This window comes from Pseudorca crassidens, chromosome X, assembly GCF_039906515.1.
Source record: "Pseudorca crassidens isolate mPseCra1 chromosome X, mPseCra1.hap1, whole genome shotgun sequence".
NCBI lineage: Eukaryota > Metazoa > Chordata > Mammalia > Artiodactyla > Delphinidae > Pseudorca > Pseudorca crassidens.
In genome coordinates this window covers 45,676,890-45,695,150 of record NC_090317.1, presented here as the reverse complement: position 1 = coordinate 45,695,150, position 18,261 = coordinate 45,676,890, and the positions used below count along the sequence as shown (strand labels likewise).

General features: G+C 41.0%; 1 protein-coding gene across 1 annotated transcript; it reads left to right on the top strand.

Annotated features, from left to right (window-relative positions):
• Positions 1-1,611: 1,611 nt before the first annotated feature.
• Positions 1,612-17,922, top strand: TNMD (tenomodulin). Its single transcript, XM_067722297.1, has 7 exons — positions 1,612-1,877; positions 2,043-2,174; positions 11,299-11,439; positions 11,650-11,751; positions 15,112-15,265; positions 16,904-17,070; positions 17,551-17,922. Exons 1-7 carry the CDS (start codon positions 1,830-1,832, stop codon positions 17,758-17,760), a joined length of 954 nt encoding a protein of 317 aa, XP_067578398.1. The 5' UTR covers positions 1,612-1,829; the 3' UTR covers positions 17,761-17,922.
• Positions 17,923-18,261: the final 339 nt, after the last annotated feature.

Sequence of the window (18,261 nt, the reverse complement as noted above, 5' to 3'; positions counted from 1 at the left end):
AATAAGATTGGGAAGATAATTCAGAGGCAAAATTGACTGGATTTAATAATTGATTAGGCATGGAGGCCTAAATAGGCAAAACAGGAAGAAATCAAAGATCATTTGGAGGTTTCTATTCTAGAAACTGATCATCATGCCATTTAGTGAGAGAGATAATGTAGAAAGAAGAGTATATTTGGAAGGAGAGATAATTAATTCCATTTGGAACATGTGGTATTTGAGGTACCTCTAGGATATCCAAATGGGGATGTCTAGCAGGTTAGATAGACCCATGGGTCTGGAGCCCTAAGAGCAGCTTGGGTTAGAGATATGGACTTGAGACTCATCAGAGAAGATGACAACCTAAACTAAGGCTTTAAAAGTCAATATAGGGAGAAAAGAATGGCTTTGATAGATGTAATAATTTAGAATCAAAAATACCTGGTCACTGATTGGATAAGGGAATGTGACAAAGAGAGGAGAGTCTAGGACAAACCACAGGTTTCTGGTTTTGGAGGCTGGGTGAGTAATGGTTCCACTGTTACGGACTGAATTGTGCCCTTCCCAGCCACCTAAATTCATATGTTGAAGTCCTAATGCCCATTATTTTTTAATGTGACTGTATTTGGAGATAGGGCCATTAGAGGGGTAATTAAGGAAAAATAAAATCGTACAGATAGGTCCTAATCCAATATGACTGGTGCCCTTATAAGAAGAGGAGATTAGGGTATATACCTGCATAGAAGGGGACATGAGGAACATGTGAACATGAGGAAAGCCATCTACAAGGCAAGGAGAGAGGCCTCAGAAGAAACCAACCCTGATCTTGGACTTCTAGCCTCCAGAGCTGTGAGAATATAAATTTCTGTTGTGTTATGGCAGCCCTAGCAAACTAATTCAGCCACCAAGCAAGATTAAGAACATGGGAAAGAAAGTAGGTTGGGGGCAGGGGTTGTGAAAAGAAGAAGGGTTTGGTGTGGGACATGTTGAGTTTTGAGATTCCTGAGGTCCATCGAGGCAGAGATATTCAAATGGCTTTGAAATTCAAAAGACAGTGGAATTATAGATACAGATTTGGAAATCATTGATATATAGGTGATATTTTAAATTGTGAGAGTGGATGAGATCATCCAAGAAGTGTATATATAGAATGAGAAGATCATCAAAGATAGAACCATAAGGAATATCAACATTAAGGAACAGATTGAGGAAGAGAGCCTAGGAAAGGAAAATAATCAGAGAGAGAGAATGAAGAGAGAAAGAAAACGTATAATTAACCTTTTAAATCTTGTTTCTGATTATAATTAGTTGACTACCTATTGATCTCGGTCCTCAAAGAGCTTTAACATAGTGAAGAAGGCACTACCTTATTCATTCCTGAATCTCCTACACCAAGCACAGTGCCTGCAATAAATATTTGTTAGAGCAAATGGAATTGAAATTAGAACTTCATTCCTCTTTTTTTGTTTTGTTTGCTTATTTCTGGAGTGTGCAGTGTGTGTTGCCACTGATATTTTAAGTTCATAGTGAAAAATAATTTCAATGTGTCCTAGGCTTGGTCCCCTTCCAAACCAACCCCCAGGACAATAGTTTTCATTATAACCTTCTGTCTTTGCCATTCTGGATGGAATTCTGTGCACAGAAGTTATATACATATATGGGTATATCTATGTAACAAATTGCAGCACAGGAGCCCCCTGGGCTCCCTCAGGCTCTGGTATGACATATTTGAGCCATATAAATTCAGCTTCTCCTCTGGCATCTGTTAGCCGACTCACTTGCAACTCCACCTCAGCAGTGGTCTCTTAGTCCTCTCAAAGCAGGGAAAGAGTGCTGTGTGCTGAGAGACCATGGCAAAGAATCCTCCAGAGAACTGTGAGGACTGTCACATTCTAAATGTAAGTTGATTCATATTTTTATTCCCTTTTGAGCAGAAGCATGGCTTCACAGATTTATCATATTGCAATATGAACATTAAAAAGTGAAATCAAGTGACTTTGAATTATGGCTTGCAATTTTAAGGGCTATTGTGTATTGTTTTATTCTCTCTGTTCTTTGCTTAGGCAGAAGCTTCTAAATCCAAGAAGATATGTAAATCACTTAAGATTTGTGGACTGGTGTTTGGTATCCTTGCCCTAACTCTAATTGTCCTGTTTTGGGGGAGCAAGCACTTCTGGCCTGAGACACCCAAAAAAGTGAGTAAATGCACATTATTATCCAGTGTTTCTGTTTTGAGTTTGATTGAACTTAATTAGTGATTGACATATATATTACTCTGAAAATGAAAGTCATTAAGTTCTTTTTGTGTATATTTTTTGGTGGTATGAAAAACTCAGTCAAGGTTTGCTCTCTCTTTTTTGCCTAATTATTTTGGTAAAGGAAAAATATGTTTTCTGCATTTTGGTTAGTAATGATAAGATGTAGAATTACCCATTCTTTTATTATGTTTTATAAGGAGTTAAGATTCCTCACAGAAGCAAAATTTTTACTGTAAGAAAAAATACTTTCCATCTTTCTTTCAATTATCTGGGCAGAAACTGATGGAAAAGTAATTATACTACCACATAAGAAGAAACCATGAGAAATGGGAGCAAAGGATTTTCAGGGATTATGTTTCTGACTTAATGAATCTGCTGTGAGGACAGGCAGCAAACTCCTTTTCAGAAGGAGCAATTCTCATACCTGAATTCATGTTTATTTGTGACTCAAAAAAGAAAACCAAAAAATCTAGAGCTTTTCAGCTTCTCACGAGCCACAGTCGTTGGTGTCCCACTGAAATAGTAATGCTACAAAGTAGAAAAGTGACACCAAGTCATTAATCACAGATATCACGCTTCTGATACTATGGTTATTTGGTGAAGCTTGGCTGCATTGTAGTTGATATTAGTGTACCTTAGTGTTATTGTTACTCCCGGGCTCACACACAGTGGCTAAGTTTAGATGTGACCCAAAGAAAATCATAGTCCCTTCATGCCAACAATTTCCATTTGAAAGAGAATTAATAAATGTACAAGCTATGAACGGTGAAGATGGTTTTCTGGCTTTGCTACATTTTTCTCTCTGCATGTGGGATGTTGTTATTGCTACCATTATTATTAATTTGTTGTCATGGGATGCTCATTTCTATTTGATAACAGACGTAGGAAGGGAAAGGCAAAAATCCAGTAGGGAGGATAAAATACAAGAAGATAATTGGTATGAACCATTAGGAGTCAAAGGAGTGATAAGAGCAGAGAGGAAAGAATATGGATCAATGAGGAAGGAGAGGCAGGGGGTGAGGAAGTGTAGAAAATAGAAAATCAAGTGGACAAGTGTCCAAAAGAAAACAGAGAAGTAAGGCATAGCCACCTTTGGATTCTTCACCTCTGCTACCATACCCACTTTCATTTAGTACTAGAGGCTACCTTATCAAGTTTAAGTCAGAGGGAGAATGAATAGCAAACTTTGTTTACTTGCTTTTTTATTTATACCTTGTTCCAGAAAGGATTTCACGCATCATCCATTGCCTATAGTTAGCCCTTTCTCTTATCTCTCCCACTGCTCTCTGCTTCTGAACTGCTTACTGTTCACATGTCTTTCTAGAGAAGCCACCTATATTCAGACTAGCAAGGTGGGCAAAGTAATTGAGATCAGGAAAGAAACAGCAAATGACTAAGAGTGCCAAGATGCATACCAATCCAATTCTGCTATTACTTAGCTAATTCCCAAGGTAACATGCTGTCCCACAAATTGAATCTTGGATCCTCTTGACAATTACAGATGGGTTAGAGGAGAATAAACCCTTTCATCCTCCATGGCCATAATGTTCTTAGCTGGGTGTAGTAGGTAGCTAGCCCTTCTGACCACCCATACATGTTTGCCTGAACAAGGGGCCAGATGGTTTTTCTAGTTTTATTTTAGCCATTGGAATTGCAAATTCTATTTTGAAAAAGTTTATGTGTTTTTCTAAACTTACAATGCTATTTGTCTCGGTGCAACTATAAATGACTAGGTGGGGACCTTGCTTTTATCTAGTAAGGTGCCAAGCTCACTAACAGAGCCCATGGTCACCTCTGCTTCTGTGTTATATTGTCTTTGATTCTCACTCCAGTTCACTTTTTAATACATTATAAGGAGCAATCCTGTGATTCCTCAAACCAAATGTAAAAATGTGTCACTGCATGCACAGAAGAGGTGAGGTATGCTACCAAATAAAGTTTATCAAGAACCAAATCTCTCAAGAAGTAATCCATCTTAGGATGTGATTTTTAGCAAAGGGATTCTCAGAAATGAACAAAATCATTACAAAGTAATCTGGTAAAAGACGATAAATAGGTGTCTCCTGGGGCAAGTTTTTCCACCATAAACAAAGGTTGTTTGTTCTCTGTTCCAATGGGGAGTTACAATTTACTGCCTTTGATATTTAAGTCCCGGCCTTCCCCACAAGACCAGGCTGGGTCCATTGCAAACTGAGGAACCAGCTGGAGATGTGGATGCTCCACTAAGCCCACTACCTTTAGTTCCCAGACAAAAAGCCCCAGGGAACATCTGTTGTTTCCAATGGCTAGGGCTGCCAATAAGCCTGCCTCAGAGCTGACTTATGATTGCTGGGAAGTGAAGAGTAGTCAGATTGGTCTTGGAAGAAGATTTGCAGAGGAAAAGGATCCAGGCATCTTGCACAAATTAAAGAGGCTCCCCTAAAGAGTATGGCCTGGCAAGAAACAGCAGTTAGCAGATTAAAACCCAGGCTCTTCTGGACTTTCCTTTACAAGCCTGTGGGACCTGTGGGGACTCTTGGGGCCCTTGGTGGAGAGAACCGGTGATACTGCTGTGCTTATGGATGACAGTGATGTGTTTGGCATCCCGGGACTTTCTCCAAGTTCTTAGCATTTGCTCCTCTAGTCTCCGCCACACATCCTTTTTATTTTGCTTTTGACATCTGTTTATAATTAAGTGTTTATTTAACATTCCACATCTGGTGTTGACATTTCCATGCCAGTAATTTCCCCCCTCCTCCTTCTATTACCTCCCACCTTGGAGGGGATAAAATATCCAGATTCTTTTTTTTTTTTTTTTTTTTTTTTGCGGTACGCAGGCCCCTCACTGTTGTGGCCTCCCGCATTGCGGAGCACAGTCTCCGGACGTGCAGGCTCAGCGGCCATGGCTCACTAGCCCAGCCGCTCTGCGGCATGTGGGATCTTCCCCGACCGGGTCACGAACCCATGTCCCCTGCATCGGCAGGCGGACTCTCAACCACTGCGCCACCAGGGAAGCCCTAAAATATCCAGATTCTTGATCTAAAACGGGGGGGGGGGGGAGAGCGAGAGAGAGAGAGATGAAAATAAAATGAAACAAGGAAGACTAACTTTCGGAGAGCTGTTGCACTCCCTTACAGGCTACAGATCCCCAACCCACAGCCACATACAGAAGCCACTTGAGCTGAATGAAAGCCGGTCCATCGAGTTCTGTATTCAGCTTTCTCAACCAAGCAGAGGACCTATTCACTCCCAGAGATTTTGAGAGAGCATCACAAGACTTCACTTTCAGGCAGTGACTGCCCAGACATCTTTGAAGCAGATTCCCAAGAGAAACATTCTTGCTTAAAGCTCCCTGTATTACACATTAAACCTGAAACAATCAGAAATCAACTCCCCAGCTAATCCATCCAACATAGAGAAAACAATTCAGAAAAATTCCAGCCTTTAAACCAATAGTTGATAGATGTAACACAGACCTTGTAGCCTATCCCTTCCAATCCTTTGTAGAATGAGGCAGAAGAATAATAAACTAAATTAATGAAATGCTGCCCTTCCTGCCATATATAGGAACCGCCTGGTGACTTTAGGGCTATTTTGAAAGGCTAAGTCCTAAAGCCCACACAGCAATCCACAGTTTCCTGGGGATGTCTCCTCAACTTCTGCATACTACCAGGATGAGATGAGAAGGGGTAGGATATGTGGGCATCCATCTGGCCTCCCCCTCACCTCAACTGCAGATGACCATTAAAAGAGTTTTATTCAAGACTGCAGGCCCAACAGCACTCTAGGCTGAAAATCTTTTGCTCAGAAAAAGCACTTTCCTGCTAAGTCTGGATCGGGCTTTCCTGTGCCTATTTCTTTAAGTTGGCCAGAGACCAACTTTCTTCACTTATCTTTTCACTTATCTTCACTCATCTTTCTTCACAAAGATACAACTTTCTTCCCCGAGTTCCCTGGGCTTTCCTACACAGCAGTTTGATAGGTAAAATGTGGGTCTGGAGAAGCATTTCATCCCCTCAAGGGAAGAGACGGAGATAGAGCTGAAACCTCTTTAGCAGGGGGACTGAGCTTCACCAGATGGTGCCACGTCAGCATTTTTAAAAAGACTTCATTTTATTTTCCTCTCAAACCATTTCAAGAGCAAAGTCCACCCTTGTCCAGCCACTGTCACGGGTTAGCTCTTGGTCTCGGCTGCCAAGGGGCAGCATCGATTATGTAGAGTAGGACTCCGGCTACTAGGGGCACATTCGTATTCAGTCTCTTCATTCTCCTAAGGCATTTGCTGGGCAACTTACTTGGTACCAGCCAGAAAATACCTAGGTCTTCAAAGGGAGCTGTCCTTCAGTGGCTGAGAGTGGGATTGGGGCTACTGTAGGGAAAGCGGCCCAGGAAATCAACAGGTAGTAGCAGTCCAACGGTTCAACCTGACAGGTGTTAGCCAAATCTGAACAGAATTGATTTGGTCAAACTACTATATATAAAATAAATAAACAATAAGGACCTACCGTATAGCACAGGGAACTATATTCAATATCTTATAATAACTTATAAGGGAAAATAATCTGAAAAAGAATATATATATTATTATATATTTTATATATATGGATAACTGAATCACTTTGCCGTACACCAGAAACTAATACAACATTGTAAATCAACTACATTTCAATGTTTTAAAAAATTGATTTTGTCAACTATTCAACATTGCATTTGGCAATGGGTGAGAGATAAAGATGGGAACTGAGCCTCCAGAGACACTTGGTGACTTGTCCAAAGTCACACAGCTTGTAAGTGGCAGAGTTGAGGCTAAGACTAGAACCTGGTCTAGAGACTCTTTTCACTATTCTTCAGCTGCATTTAAGAATAAGGAGTGGTGAGGGTAGTGGGTAGGGAGAAACTTCCAAGCCAGCTTGAGGATCTAGATCAGGGCTCCCCAACCCCCAGCAGGTACTGGTCTGTGGCACCGGGTGGCACAGCAGGAGTTGAATTACCGCCTGGACCATCCTCCCCCCACCCCCGGTCTGTGGAAAAATTGTCTTCCACGAAACCGGTCCCTGGTGCCAAAAAGGTTGGGGACCGCTGTTCGACATGAAAGAAATGGGGTTTTTTTCTTTTTGAAAAAGAGGAATGTCTGTGCTGCCTATGCCAGTTTTTTTTCAGGACTGAGAACTGGTGACTGAAGATGCAGGAGTCCAACTTTGCATAAGAAACAATGTGTCTGCTCTGTGTTGGTTAAAGAAATACCCAGAGGCCCTTTAATTCCCACAGGCTAGGTTGGTATAATATAATACAATGCATTCCCTTCCTTTCCTTCCAGCCTAACACCTGCTAGCCAGCTCTTCTGAGCATGTATTTCACCTTTGGAGAGTGTACCTCATAAACAGACAGTAAGAAATGAAGGTGGAGAGAAGAACATCTAGATTAATCATAGGCTTCAAAAAACAAACCTAAGCCAAATGTCCTCAAATCCCTTTCAGGACAAGCTAAAGCTACCTGCCCCGAAACAGATCCATCACACTGAGGTCTCAGGCAGCTTTACTTTTTATAAAAATCTTTCTTTTTTGATCTCAGAGATGGTCACAAATTGAGGCCAGAAAACACAGCAAACTGTGAAAGGAGGATGTTAGGGCTCATTTGCTGCCTGAGTGGAGAATTTAACTGGACTGAGGAAAGAATTCCTGAGCAGGGAAGAGAAATGAGTTTGTGTTCTCTCCACGTTTTGTCAGTGTGGTCTTCTTACATCCCTAACTCCTTGGGGTTCACCACGTATCTATCTCGTTTTACTTCTGAGTCATATTCCACCCATTGGTTTACCTGTCCAACGCCAGTGTTCTGGACCTTCATAGTTGAGACCAGCCTTATGTGTGGATGGAGTGGGAACCCATTTGAGCGCTGCTGCAAAGATGCCCTTGCCCTTAATATATCTCTTATTCCTGGTGCCATTGTGCTTAAAAACCACCATTAGTAATTCATTCCTTTGAGTTAAGTATTGCACTCATTTTTTTTTTTAACAGACAAACACCCATCACTAATACCTTAGTGTGTTTTTTTTAACAGACAAACACCCATCACTAATACCTTAGTGTGAGATCAGTTGTCAGATTGATTTCTTCTTTGATATAAGGTACCTGAAGCACCATGAGATTCCTAGATGTCTAGATAGGAGACAGAGGAATAGAGGGAGATGGAAAGAGGAGGAAGGGCTACGAAGGTACAAAGAGGTCAGGATATAAAAAGAACAGAAAAGGGAAGCTAGAAGCACCAAAGATTAACTTGCCCTAATGTGCCGGTTTGGTGGAAGTGTACTTCTCATCATACTCTGTCCTTCCTGGAATAAAGCTGAGCTGGAGGCAGTCTGAGATGAACTACTGGGAGCCCACTCACACTTCTCACAGACCGGTCATCCTTCTCTGCTTTAGTTTGCACCTGGAGGGGACAAAACCATTTATTCCCTCATCTCCAGAAAGACCCTCAGCCCCTGAGCCAATGAGCTTAGTAGACAGAAAGGTACTTCTGAAGCCAAAGGCATGAGTTCAGTCTTCATATGGGCCAGTGAAGCTTGCATAGCCATTACCCAGGCAATGTGCTCCACAGGGACCCGGATGAGACAGTATGTCTGGATTTGCTCAAACCCATCCCTAAGCAGTCCAAAGTGGGCCACCAGCATCATCTTCCTAGACAAAGGACAGTCTGTTCCAAAAGGGCACCTTTGATAGTGAATTCCATCTGAGTGAATATATAGCTCCCTACCCCCCCACCCAGATTTTACATATAAATGAAGTCATTCTGAGCCCACTACCATTACAAACAGAAAGGCAACATGCTAGTGAATGAATACAATCAGAATGGACCCCTCCTCCCCTACCAAAAAAAAAAAAACCTCTTTGAAAGAATGCTGAAAATAATCAAGATCTGCTGAGCTTGGCAGTTTCCAATAGTTTTCATCTAGCAAGGTGTCCAAGTGAAGTGCATTGCCAACAGTGCAGGAAAACTCATTCCACAGAAGTACACTGAAATCCTAAATGTCACCAGTATGGTTCCATAGTCTTCTACCAATGATTGAAAATACAGCCTGTATTTTCCCTTTTGCCCAGGTAGGCAGTGTTCCAACTTCCCCTAGTCTCCAACCTCATTTTTCCGTGCAATAATCCATCAGTTGTGCTACTGATGAAACAAACACCCCACCCCACCCCCAATGACTAGTGGTGTCGACATTTGTCTCAACAATGGATAGTATTTCTAAAGAAATTCCCCCCTGTTGGGAGATCTGACGAGGCTGGATCTGAAGTAGATGCCTCTCTCCTCTACTTAGGTCAGGCCCACTGAGAGCTCAACTTGTTGCCATAGGTAGAAGTTTCTCAAGCTGGCTGCAGAGCTGGAACTGAGGACAAATTTATAACTAGAAGCAAATAGCAAGTCTAAAGGAATTTTCTACCTGTCACAAAGCAGGCCAGACTAGCTGTGTTAACTCTGCAGTTGCTGGAAAGTTCTAAATACTGTTTTCCTTCCCCTTTTAAAATATGGTCTCTTAAAAGACCTTGCCAATGCTCAAAACCTCTCTTTAGGAAGATGAGAATTTGCCATTGATGGGGAAAATGTGTTCAATATATACTTCAGCTCTAACCATGTCCAAGGCACTGTAGGGCAGCAAAAAGGTAAATGACATTGTCTCTTGTTTTCCTATTCAGCGACTACATCAACTTTTCACACTTGAAGTAATATTGCTTCTACAAACCCTTCCAATTTGTTTTTCTACTTGAGGTGGGGAAAATTTGACCAGGTTATACTAACATTCAGTCACAGATACCGGCAGACATTAAAAAACAACCCAACCCAGCACAAGCAATACAAGACTGCCACTGGGAACAGTATTATTAGAAAGCAACAATGGCCCTGTAGATGACTTGCTTTTTCAGGTTTTTACTTTACCAAATGTTTTTCATAAGGAAAAATGAGAATGAAAAAATTCGATAGCCAAAGGCCTCCTAACAACAGGGATAAGATAGACTTCCACATGGCACCATCAAGTCTGGCCTGGTTTGTGACAGGTAACAAATTCCTTTAGGTTACTTATTTGCTTCTAGCTATAAACATGTCCTCAGTTATAAGTAATGGGCTTATTAATAGACTGGGATACTCTATGGGACTGGTCCTTTTGGCCCTTAGCAAAATTGTCTCTTTTAGAGGGTAGGAGAGAGTCTGGGGTTTTGTTTCAACCACTCAAGAGCAACCTGATATGCAGCTTTGCCAAGGCGATCTTCTTGGGAGACTCCATATTACATAGTGCATATTACAATTCACAGCTGTTGAATTCTATATGCAGGAGAATCTGGAGAACTTGAAGTCAGCTGAATCGGGTTTGGAAAAGAAAAATCAGGAATCAACTGAATGAATTTGGTTAGCCCATAACAGAAAAGGTTAGGGGAAGGCAGTAAATGTTTCCTGGTGCTTAAAGGACAAAAGGAAGCCATTGAGGTCAGAGTAAGATGATTATCTAATGTTCACCAAGGAGAATGGTCTTCAGAGTTTTCAGAGTCTAAAAAGTACAGATCCGAGACTGTTGAGACAATATTAAATGCCTGGATGGATAAGATAAAGAGCAATGCCTAAGCATTCTAAATCTGTTCAAATCTCTTTCTCAGTCCTAGTGAATTTCACAGCGAGTAAGTGGGTGACTACTGCGTACTTAGAAAGGGAAGTGGTAGCTTAAAGAAGCAGTATAGGTTTTTGGTGATTCCTCTGCTTACCACAAGTGGAAAACACCTTATAGGCTGCTTGCAAAATATCATTTGCTATTTATTCAAGGCTGCCAAGAAAACTGTTGGAATTGTTAGTAATTAGTTCAGCAACTTGGCTTGAATACAAAATACTGGCTCTGAAGGGATCCCCATATCAGCTCCAGTGCCAAGAAACACCTCACTTTAATCTCGAGTCTCAGAGAATTCCCAACGGCAAGCTGCTGAGATGGCACCTCTCTGCAAAGGCTCTGGAAAAAGAAGGTGCCCCAGATATTACCCAATTAAAGTGTCTTATGAAGGGACATACTGAGTATCTTAGAGCTTGTTTTCCTCTGTTCTCCCAGACATATGACATGGAGCACACTTTCTACAGCAACGGAGAGAAGAAGAAGATTTACATGGAAATTGATCCCGTGACCAGAACTGAAATATTCAGAAGTGGAAATGGCACTGATGAAACATTGGAAGTGCATGACTTTAAAAATGTAAGTTGGATCTTTTCCCCCTAAAGCTTCCCACTTAAAATATTAGAACATTTGAGTCACGTTAAAAATAGCCTGTAGCCTCCATTTAATTTATAAGACAAAGCTTTCCCTTTGAATTCAAATTTTGCCAGCCTGGGGCCCTGACAAACCATGAAACTCATTAATTGTGGCTATTTCAGGAAGTTTTGTTATTTTTTGTCTGTTTTATAGGGATACACTGGCATTTACTTTGTAGGTCTTCAAAAATGCTTCATCAAAACTCAGATTAAAGTGATTCCTGAATTTTCTGAACCAGAGGAAGAAATAGATGAGGTATGTAAGAAAAATAATAGTAATAGTAAAAGCCATAATTTATGGGGGCTAACTCTGTGTCAGACATTGGACTAAATGCTTTACCCTCATTTGATTCTCACAACAACCCTATAGACAGGTACTATTATCATCCCCATTTTCAGATGCAGACCAAAAAGTGACTTGTCCAAGGTTACACAGCTAGTGCAGAGCAGACTGGGATCTTGAACTCAGGCCTTTCAACAAACCTAAAGTTCATGCTTTTAAGTCCAACGCTGTACTTTTATACCCAGGTAACCATTATGTACATTTGCTTCCAAACCAAAGATTTCTGATAAAAGGGGTGAGCCGGAGGAACAAAACCAATCCTGCCAAAGATAAAGTCCTGAAAAAAAGTCCCAAGGCCACCTGGATCCTTGCCACTTTTGTCACACTGTGACATTCACCTATTCTAAAGATTTTAATTCAACACTACTATATATAAAATAGATGACCAACAAGGACCTACTGTATAGCACAGGGAACTCTACTCAATATCTTGTAATAACCTATAGGGAAAAAGAATCTGAAAAAGAAAAAATATATATACATATATATATTTATATATAAAATATAACTGAATCACTTTGCTGTATACCTGAAACGAACACAACATTGTAAATCAACTATACTTCAATAAAAAATTAAAAATTAAATTAAAAAAGATTTCAGTTCATTCACCTTACCATTTTATGCTGGGCTGCTAATAGAATAATCCACCTTTAACATATCACTAGGAAAGACAAAAGTAAGGAAGGTGAGAACTACAGTATAATACAAATTCTCTGAAAGCACACTCCCAGGCCATGGTGAGGTAACCTAGGGCAGTGGTCCGCAACATTTTTGGCACCAGGGACCGGTTTCATGGAAGACAATTTTTCCACGGACTGGGGACAGGGCATGGTTCAGGCGGTAATGCGAGCGATGGGGAGCCATGGGGAGCAGCAGATGAAGCTTCACTCGCTTGCCCGCTGCTCACCTCCTGCTGTGCAGCCAGGTTCCTAACAGGCCCAGGGGTTGGGGACCCCTGACCTAGGGCACCAATGCAATTGCTGAATGGCCGCTATAGGCCTGGTGGGAGATGGAGGATTATTGCCTAAAATACAGCCATCGGTAAGGCCTAGGAGACTTAATTTTTCCCTGAATATCCTGACTGTAATTATGGTATGCTGCTATCTATGACAGCCTACCTCCACTGTAGTCAGATATAGGCCTGGTGGGAGATGGAGGATTATTGCCTAAAATACAGCCATCGGTAAGGCCTAGGAGACTTAATTTTTCCCTGAATATCCTGACTGTAATTATGGTATGCTGCTATCTATGACAGCCTACCTCCACTGTAGTCAGAAGAAACAAATATTGGGTTGGGTTGATTTGTTTTAGTGTTTAACTGGCAAATCTAAACTGAGATTATGCCAATGGCACAGTGGCCACTCTATATACTGTAAATACCTCTTTCATTTTCTTCTGTCTCTCCCAGGTTCTTTTTCACTTTTCTCCTGCCCAACTCTCTCCATGTTAATTTTCATCTACCCATTTATCTTTTTCTTTTACTTTTCTTATTTTGGGGGGTGAGGTGGTGTGGGGATCACTTTTTTCTTTCCATTACCCAAGTCTCAGGGTTGTCACTGGCTCCCACAGACATGATATTAGTCTCCTCATGTCCAGAGAAGTTACAGACCCTGGTTCCTAGAATTTCTAAGAAAAAGAAGATTTCCCCCAAAGACGATGCTCTGCTCCCAAGGTCTATGGCAAGTGAAAAGTTTTGGAGATTTTTTTTTAATAAGCCTAATTTGGATGCATCTGAGGAAGAGAACAACTTCCAGGATATTAGGGGCAAAAGTAAGATGAAAGGAGAATCAAGAAGATAAAAAGCTATTATACCCAATATCATATGCTGCTTTTTACAGAAAATAATGTAAGCGTTTGAGTAGGGCCAGCCAGCAATACTTCCCAAACTGATACAACAAGATTTATTTTTCTGAAAAAGTTAAAGGCTGGGACTTCCGTGGTAGTCCAGTGGTTAAGACTCCGTGCTTCCACTGCAGGGAGACTAAGATCCCACATGCGGCATGGCAAAAAAAAAAAAAAAAAAACGTTAAACACAAAGGCCCATAATGTCTCATTTTGGCCCAATTTATTCTTCAGTTAATATTGTCAGGTTGTCTAAATACCACAAGTATTCATCTCATGATAGTGAAATTGCTTTATCTTCAAGAAAATCCTACTTTTTTTTATTCAGGCTACAGATTTTTTTTATGAGACAAATTTGTGGTCCTGAATGACAAAAACCCTCTCATTCTGCACTTCCCTCACCACTGTATCCATACTTTGTACATGTTAAAGATGCAGAGCAGGTATATAAATAGCCCTGATTTTGCTAACAAAGCTAGTCAACGTACAAACCTCATTTTATACAGTCCCTTTCAATGCATCCCAAGTCTTTACAGACTCAAGGGCAAAGGAGCTAAGATGAGACTTTTAAGTGACTAGGAGAAAAATTATACAAAGCCATATTTCAAAGAATAAAAACACTGAAATCATAAAGCTAGAAAGAAACAAAAGAGAAAAGGAAAAACCTTATTAAGAGTAGGGGAAAAAAATGTCAAAGCCCAGGAGACAAATGATTAAGAGCTAGGTACACAAGACAACTACTTCCAACACTAGAAACAGAAGAGAAGGGGGCATTCTTGACAATATAAGAGAGGCTGCCTAAACAAAAAACATCCTGTGAGACAAATTCTAAGCGTCTAGAATGAAAGGAGTAAAATAGTAGTAAGGCCAGTGAAGTCACAAGTTAGACCTGACTTTGAAACAAAGTATCTTTGGTACTACAACTATACCATTAACACACAGTCTTGTAAAACCAAAATATTAGGTTCTGTTGCTACTTAAGTGATTTCACCAATTTGGATTATAGGAGTGTTTTTCAGCTTGAGATCAAATTCAGCTTGCAATCCTAGTCGTAAACCTAAAACAAGGCGGGCACTCACAACATCCATTTAAAAGAAAGAAAACAAATGTAAATCACTCAGGGTTCCAGAAGCCCCAATTAAAACATACATGGCCCAGTGGGAGGCCCAGAAAATGACGGAAAGCCTTCCTGACTTTAAGGGAAATGGTAGCCGAGAAGGCTCCTGTTTCAGTGAGCAGCCCTACTGTTAGATGGGAGAGGGAGGGACCAGTTGTTAACTCTCCCAAGGGCACCTACTTCACTGGGAGCTCTGGGACTGGAATTATTATTCAGACTCGAAATATGGTATTTTCCAGGATCCCATAATGTCTCACTCATTTTATTAATTTCTCTGCCTATCCCCACCCTGAACTACTTTCTTCTCTCAGAATGAAGAAATTACCACAACTTTCTTTGAACAGTCAGTGATTTGGGTCCCAGCAGAAAAGCCTATTGAAAACCGAGACTTTCTCAAAAATTCCAAAATTCTGGAGATTTGTGATAACGTGACCATGTATTGGATCAATCCCACTCTAATAGCAGGTATGGCCTCCTTCTCCTCCTCCTCCTCTGTTTTCCAAAGTCAGTAACATTTCCAGCATTCAGAGACTACACTTCTAGGAAAACAAATGATCACCTTATATCTTCTTACATGAAACTGTATATGCTGACTGCCAGTGAGGAGGGAATTTTTCACAGCCAAGTTATAAATCAGATAAATTAATGCTGACAGGCTTTTAAATATCCCAGCAAAGGTAACGCCACCTTAATGTGAGTAGTGATAGTGAAAAGCTAATCTGTCTCTCTCTGCACATCTATATTCATTGCAGTCGGGCTACCAGACTATGGCTCAAACCACTGTGTACCCAACCCAAGAACAGAGGAGAGAAGAGCCAAAACAATGCTCTGTTGTCTCAAGAAGGATTTTCTATGTCAAATGGTGGCATCCTCCCCGGATGATAGGACAGTCACTGCAATACAAATTTCTTTGTGGCTATTTTAGGAACCAGTATAAAAGTAATTGCGTGCGAAAGGTCCAGAGTAAAAGACTCCAGCTCTCAACTTCCAGTCAGCCCATAGAGAGGGCAAAGTCCCTGGACATCTTATTCTGCCCACCTAGTATAGAATTTGGCCTCCCTCATTCTGGACAGCATAGATTACTACATTTCCCAAGAGAGAATGCTCTAACCAATGCGGGCATCTATTGGTACTCTTTGGCCTTTAAAAAAGGCAACTAGGGACTTCACTGGTGGTGCAGTGGTTAAGAATCCGCCTGACAATGCAGGGGACACGGGTTCGATCCCTGGTCCGGGAAGATCCCACATGCCACAGAGCAACTAAGCCCGCGAGCCACAGCTACTGAGCCCTAGTGCTGCAACTACTGAAGCTCATGCGCCTAGAGCCCGTGCTCCTCAACAAGAGAAGCCACCGCAATGAGAAGCCCACGCACTGCAAGGAAGAGTAGCCCCCGCTCCCCACAACTAGAGAAAGCCCACTCGCAGCAACAAAGACACAACCAGCAAAAATAAATCAACTAAGTGCAATTACTACAACTTCTGCTTCAACATTCTTCTCCTAAAGGACGTTAGTGGAAATCATGATGAAATCTGAATAAAGTCTGTAGTTTAGTTAATTGTATTGTACCAATGCTAATTTCTTAGTTTTGATCATTGTACTGTGGTTATGTAAGATGCTAACATTAGGGGAAATTGGGTGAAAGGTATACAGAAACTCTGTACTATCTTTGCAACTCTTCTGTAAATCTAAGATAATTTCTAAATACCAAGTTTAAAATTTTTTAAGACAGGAAAGAGAAGGGATGAGGAAGGAGGACAGAGGGCACTGAATCAAACCAGGCAACCAAAAAAATATTTACTGAGCACCTGCCGTGGGTAAAATCATTGTAGGAGACACCAAAGTCCCCTGCCCTCAGTTTTTAATTTAATATGCTAATAAGGCAAAGCAGTAAGTGATGCCAAATGAGCAAAGAAGTCTATGTACATGGGAATGGTCAAATTTCTTTTGGAAGATCTCCGTAAGATATCAGCTGCAGGAGCTTGGAAAAGTGGTTCATTCATGCCTAAATGATGGCAGTGAGAAGACACAATGAAAATCTCTATCCCCAAATGCTAGTTCCCCAAGCAAAGCAGTTGTGTCACAACTTTGTGTTTATTACCTTAGTTTCAGAGTTACAAGACTTTGAGGAGGATGGTGAAGACCTTCACTTTCCTACCAATGAAAAAAAAGGCATTGAACAAAATGAGCAGTGGGTGGTCCCTCAAGTGAAGGTGAAGACCCGTCACACCAGACAAGCAGCAAGTGAGGAAGAACTCCCAATCAATGACTATGTGAGTTCTGTTCACGTTTTTCTTGTTAGGGGAAAAACAAAGAGCCTTCACAAAACTCACTACCCCTCAGATCAAAGTCACTGAAAGGATAATGGTCATTGTTTTAAGAAAAAAATATTTAAGAAGCTTGGAATCCCTAGAAGACTCATTCAAAATCAATCTTGTCAATCTCCTGTAATATACAATAATGGAAAGGAATATGAAAAAGAATATATGTATAACTGAATCACTTTGCTGTATAGCAAAAATTAACACAACATTGTAAATCAACTATACCTCAATAAAGTTGTTCTAAAATTTTGTTAATTAAAAAAAATAAAATCAATCTTGATCTAATCCATTGATATATCTCCAAGACCAGGCTCAGGAACTTAATTGCTCACCAGTCCCCAACTCCTATAGTCTTATACTCCTCCCCTGCTTGGCAGACCTCTTCCTAGTGAACCTGCCCCCTCCAACACTGGCTTCTTCTTCTTTCAGACTGAAAATGGAATAGAATTCGACCCCATGCTGGATGAGAGAGGTTATTGTTGTATTTACTGCCGTCGAGGCAACCGCTACTGCCGCCGCGTCTGTGAACCTTTACTAGGTTACTACCCGTATCCATACTGCTACCAAGGAGGGCGGGTTATCTGTCGTGTCATCATGCCTTGCAACTGGTGGGTGGCCCGCATGCTGGGGAGGGTTTAATAGCAAGTCTGAGCTCAAGTGCTTAAACTTCTGGCAGCCAACATATAATAAATGCATGCTATTCAATGAATTTCTGCCTATGAGGCTTTTGGCTCCTGGTAGCCAGCACTCCGGAATTACTTGTAGGTAATTCTTCTCTTCATGTTCTAATAAACTTCTACATCATCATTAATGGCCTGATTGCTGCTGAACACACTGGGTGAGTGTTTGTTAAGAATATTCCCTACAACTGAAATGGAGCAGATCCGTCTCACATGGAAGACAACAATAAAAACTTGCATTTCATCAGGTTTGGGGAGTAGGAAAGGGCAAAGCATAAGGATTCTCAAATACTGTATTTTACTAGGCTGTATTGAGAAAGTGGAAATAGGGGCTGATGACAAAATGACCCCATAACTGATGCATAAAAAAAATGTGTCCTTTTGTGCATACCCCAGTGTCTAATTATGTGAGAGACATATTGTGGACTTGCTTAAGCATCTCTTAAGCCACTGGACAGGC

Bases quoted from the DNA above. Each gene is read 5' to 3' on its own strand.
- TNMD (XM_067722297.1), top strand. From the start codon at position 1,830: ATGGCAAAGAATCCTCCAGAGAACTGTGAGGACTGTCACATTCTAAAT. The intron at 2,175-11,298 runs GTGAGTAAATGC...CTGTTCTCCCAG, and splicing joins GGCCTGAGACACCCAAAAAA to ACATATGACATGGAGCACAC. The intron at 11,440-11,649 runs GTAAGTTGGATC...TCTGTTTTATAG, and splicing joins AAGTGCATGACTTTAAAAAT to GGATACACTGGCATTTACTT.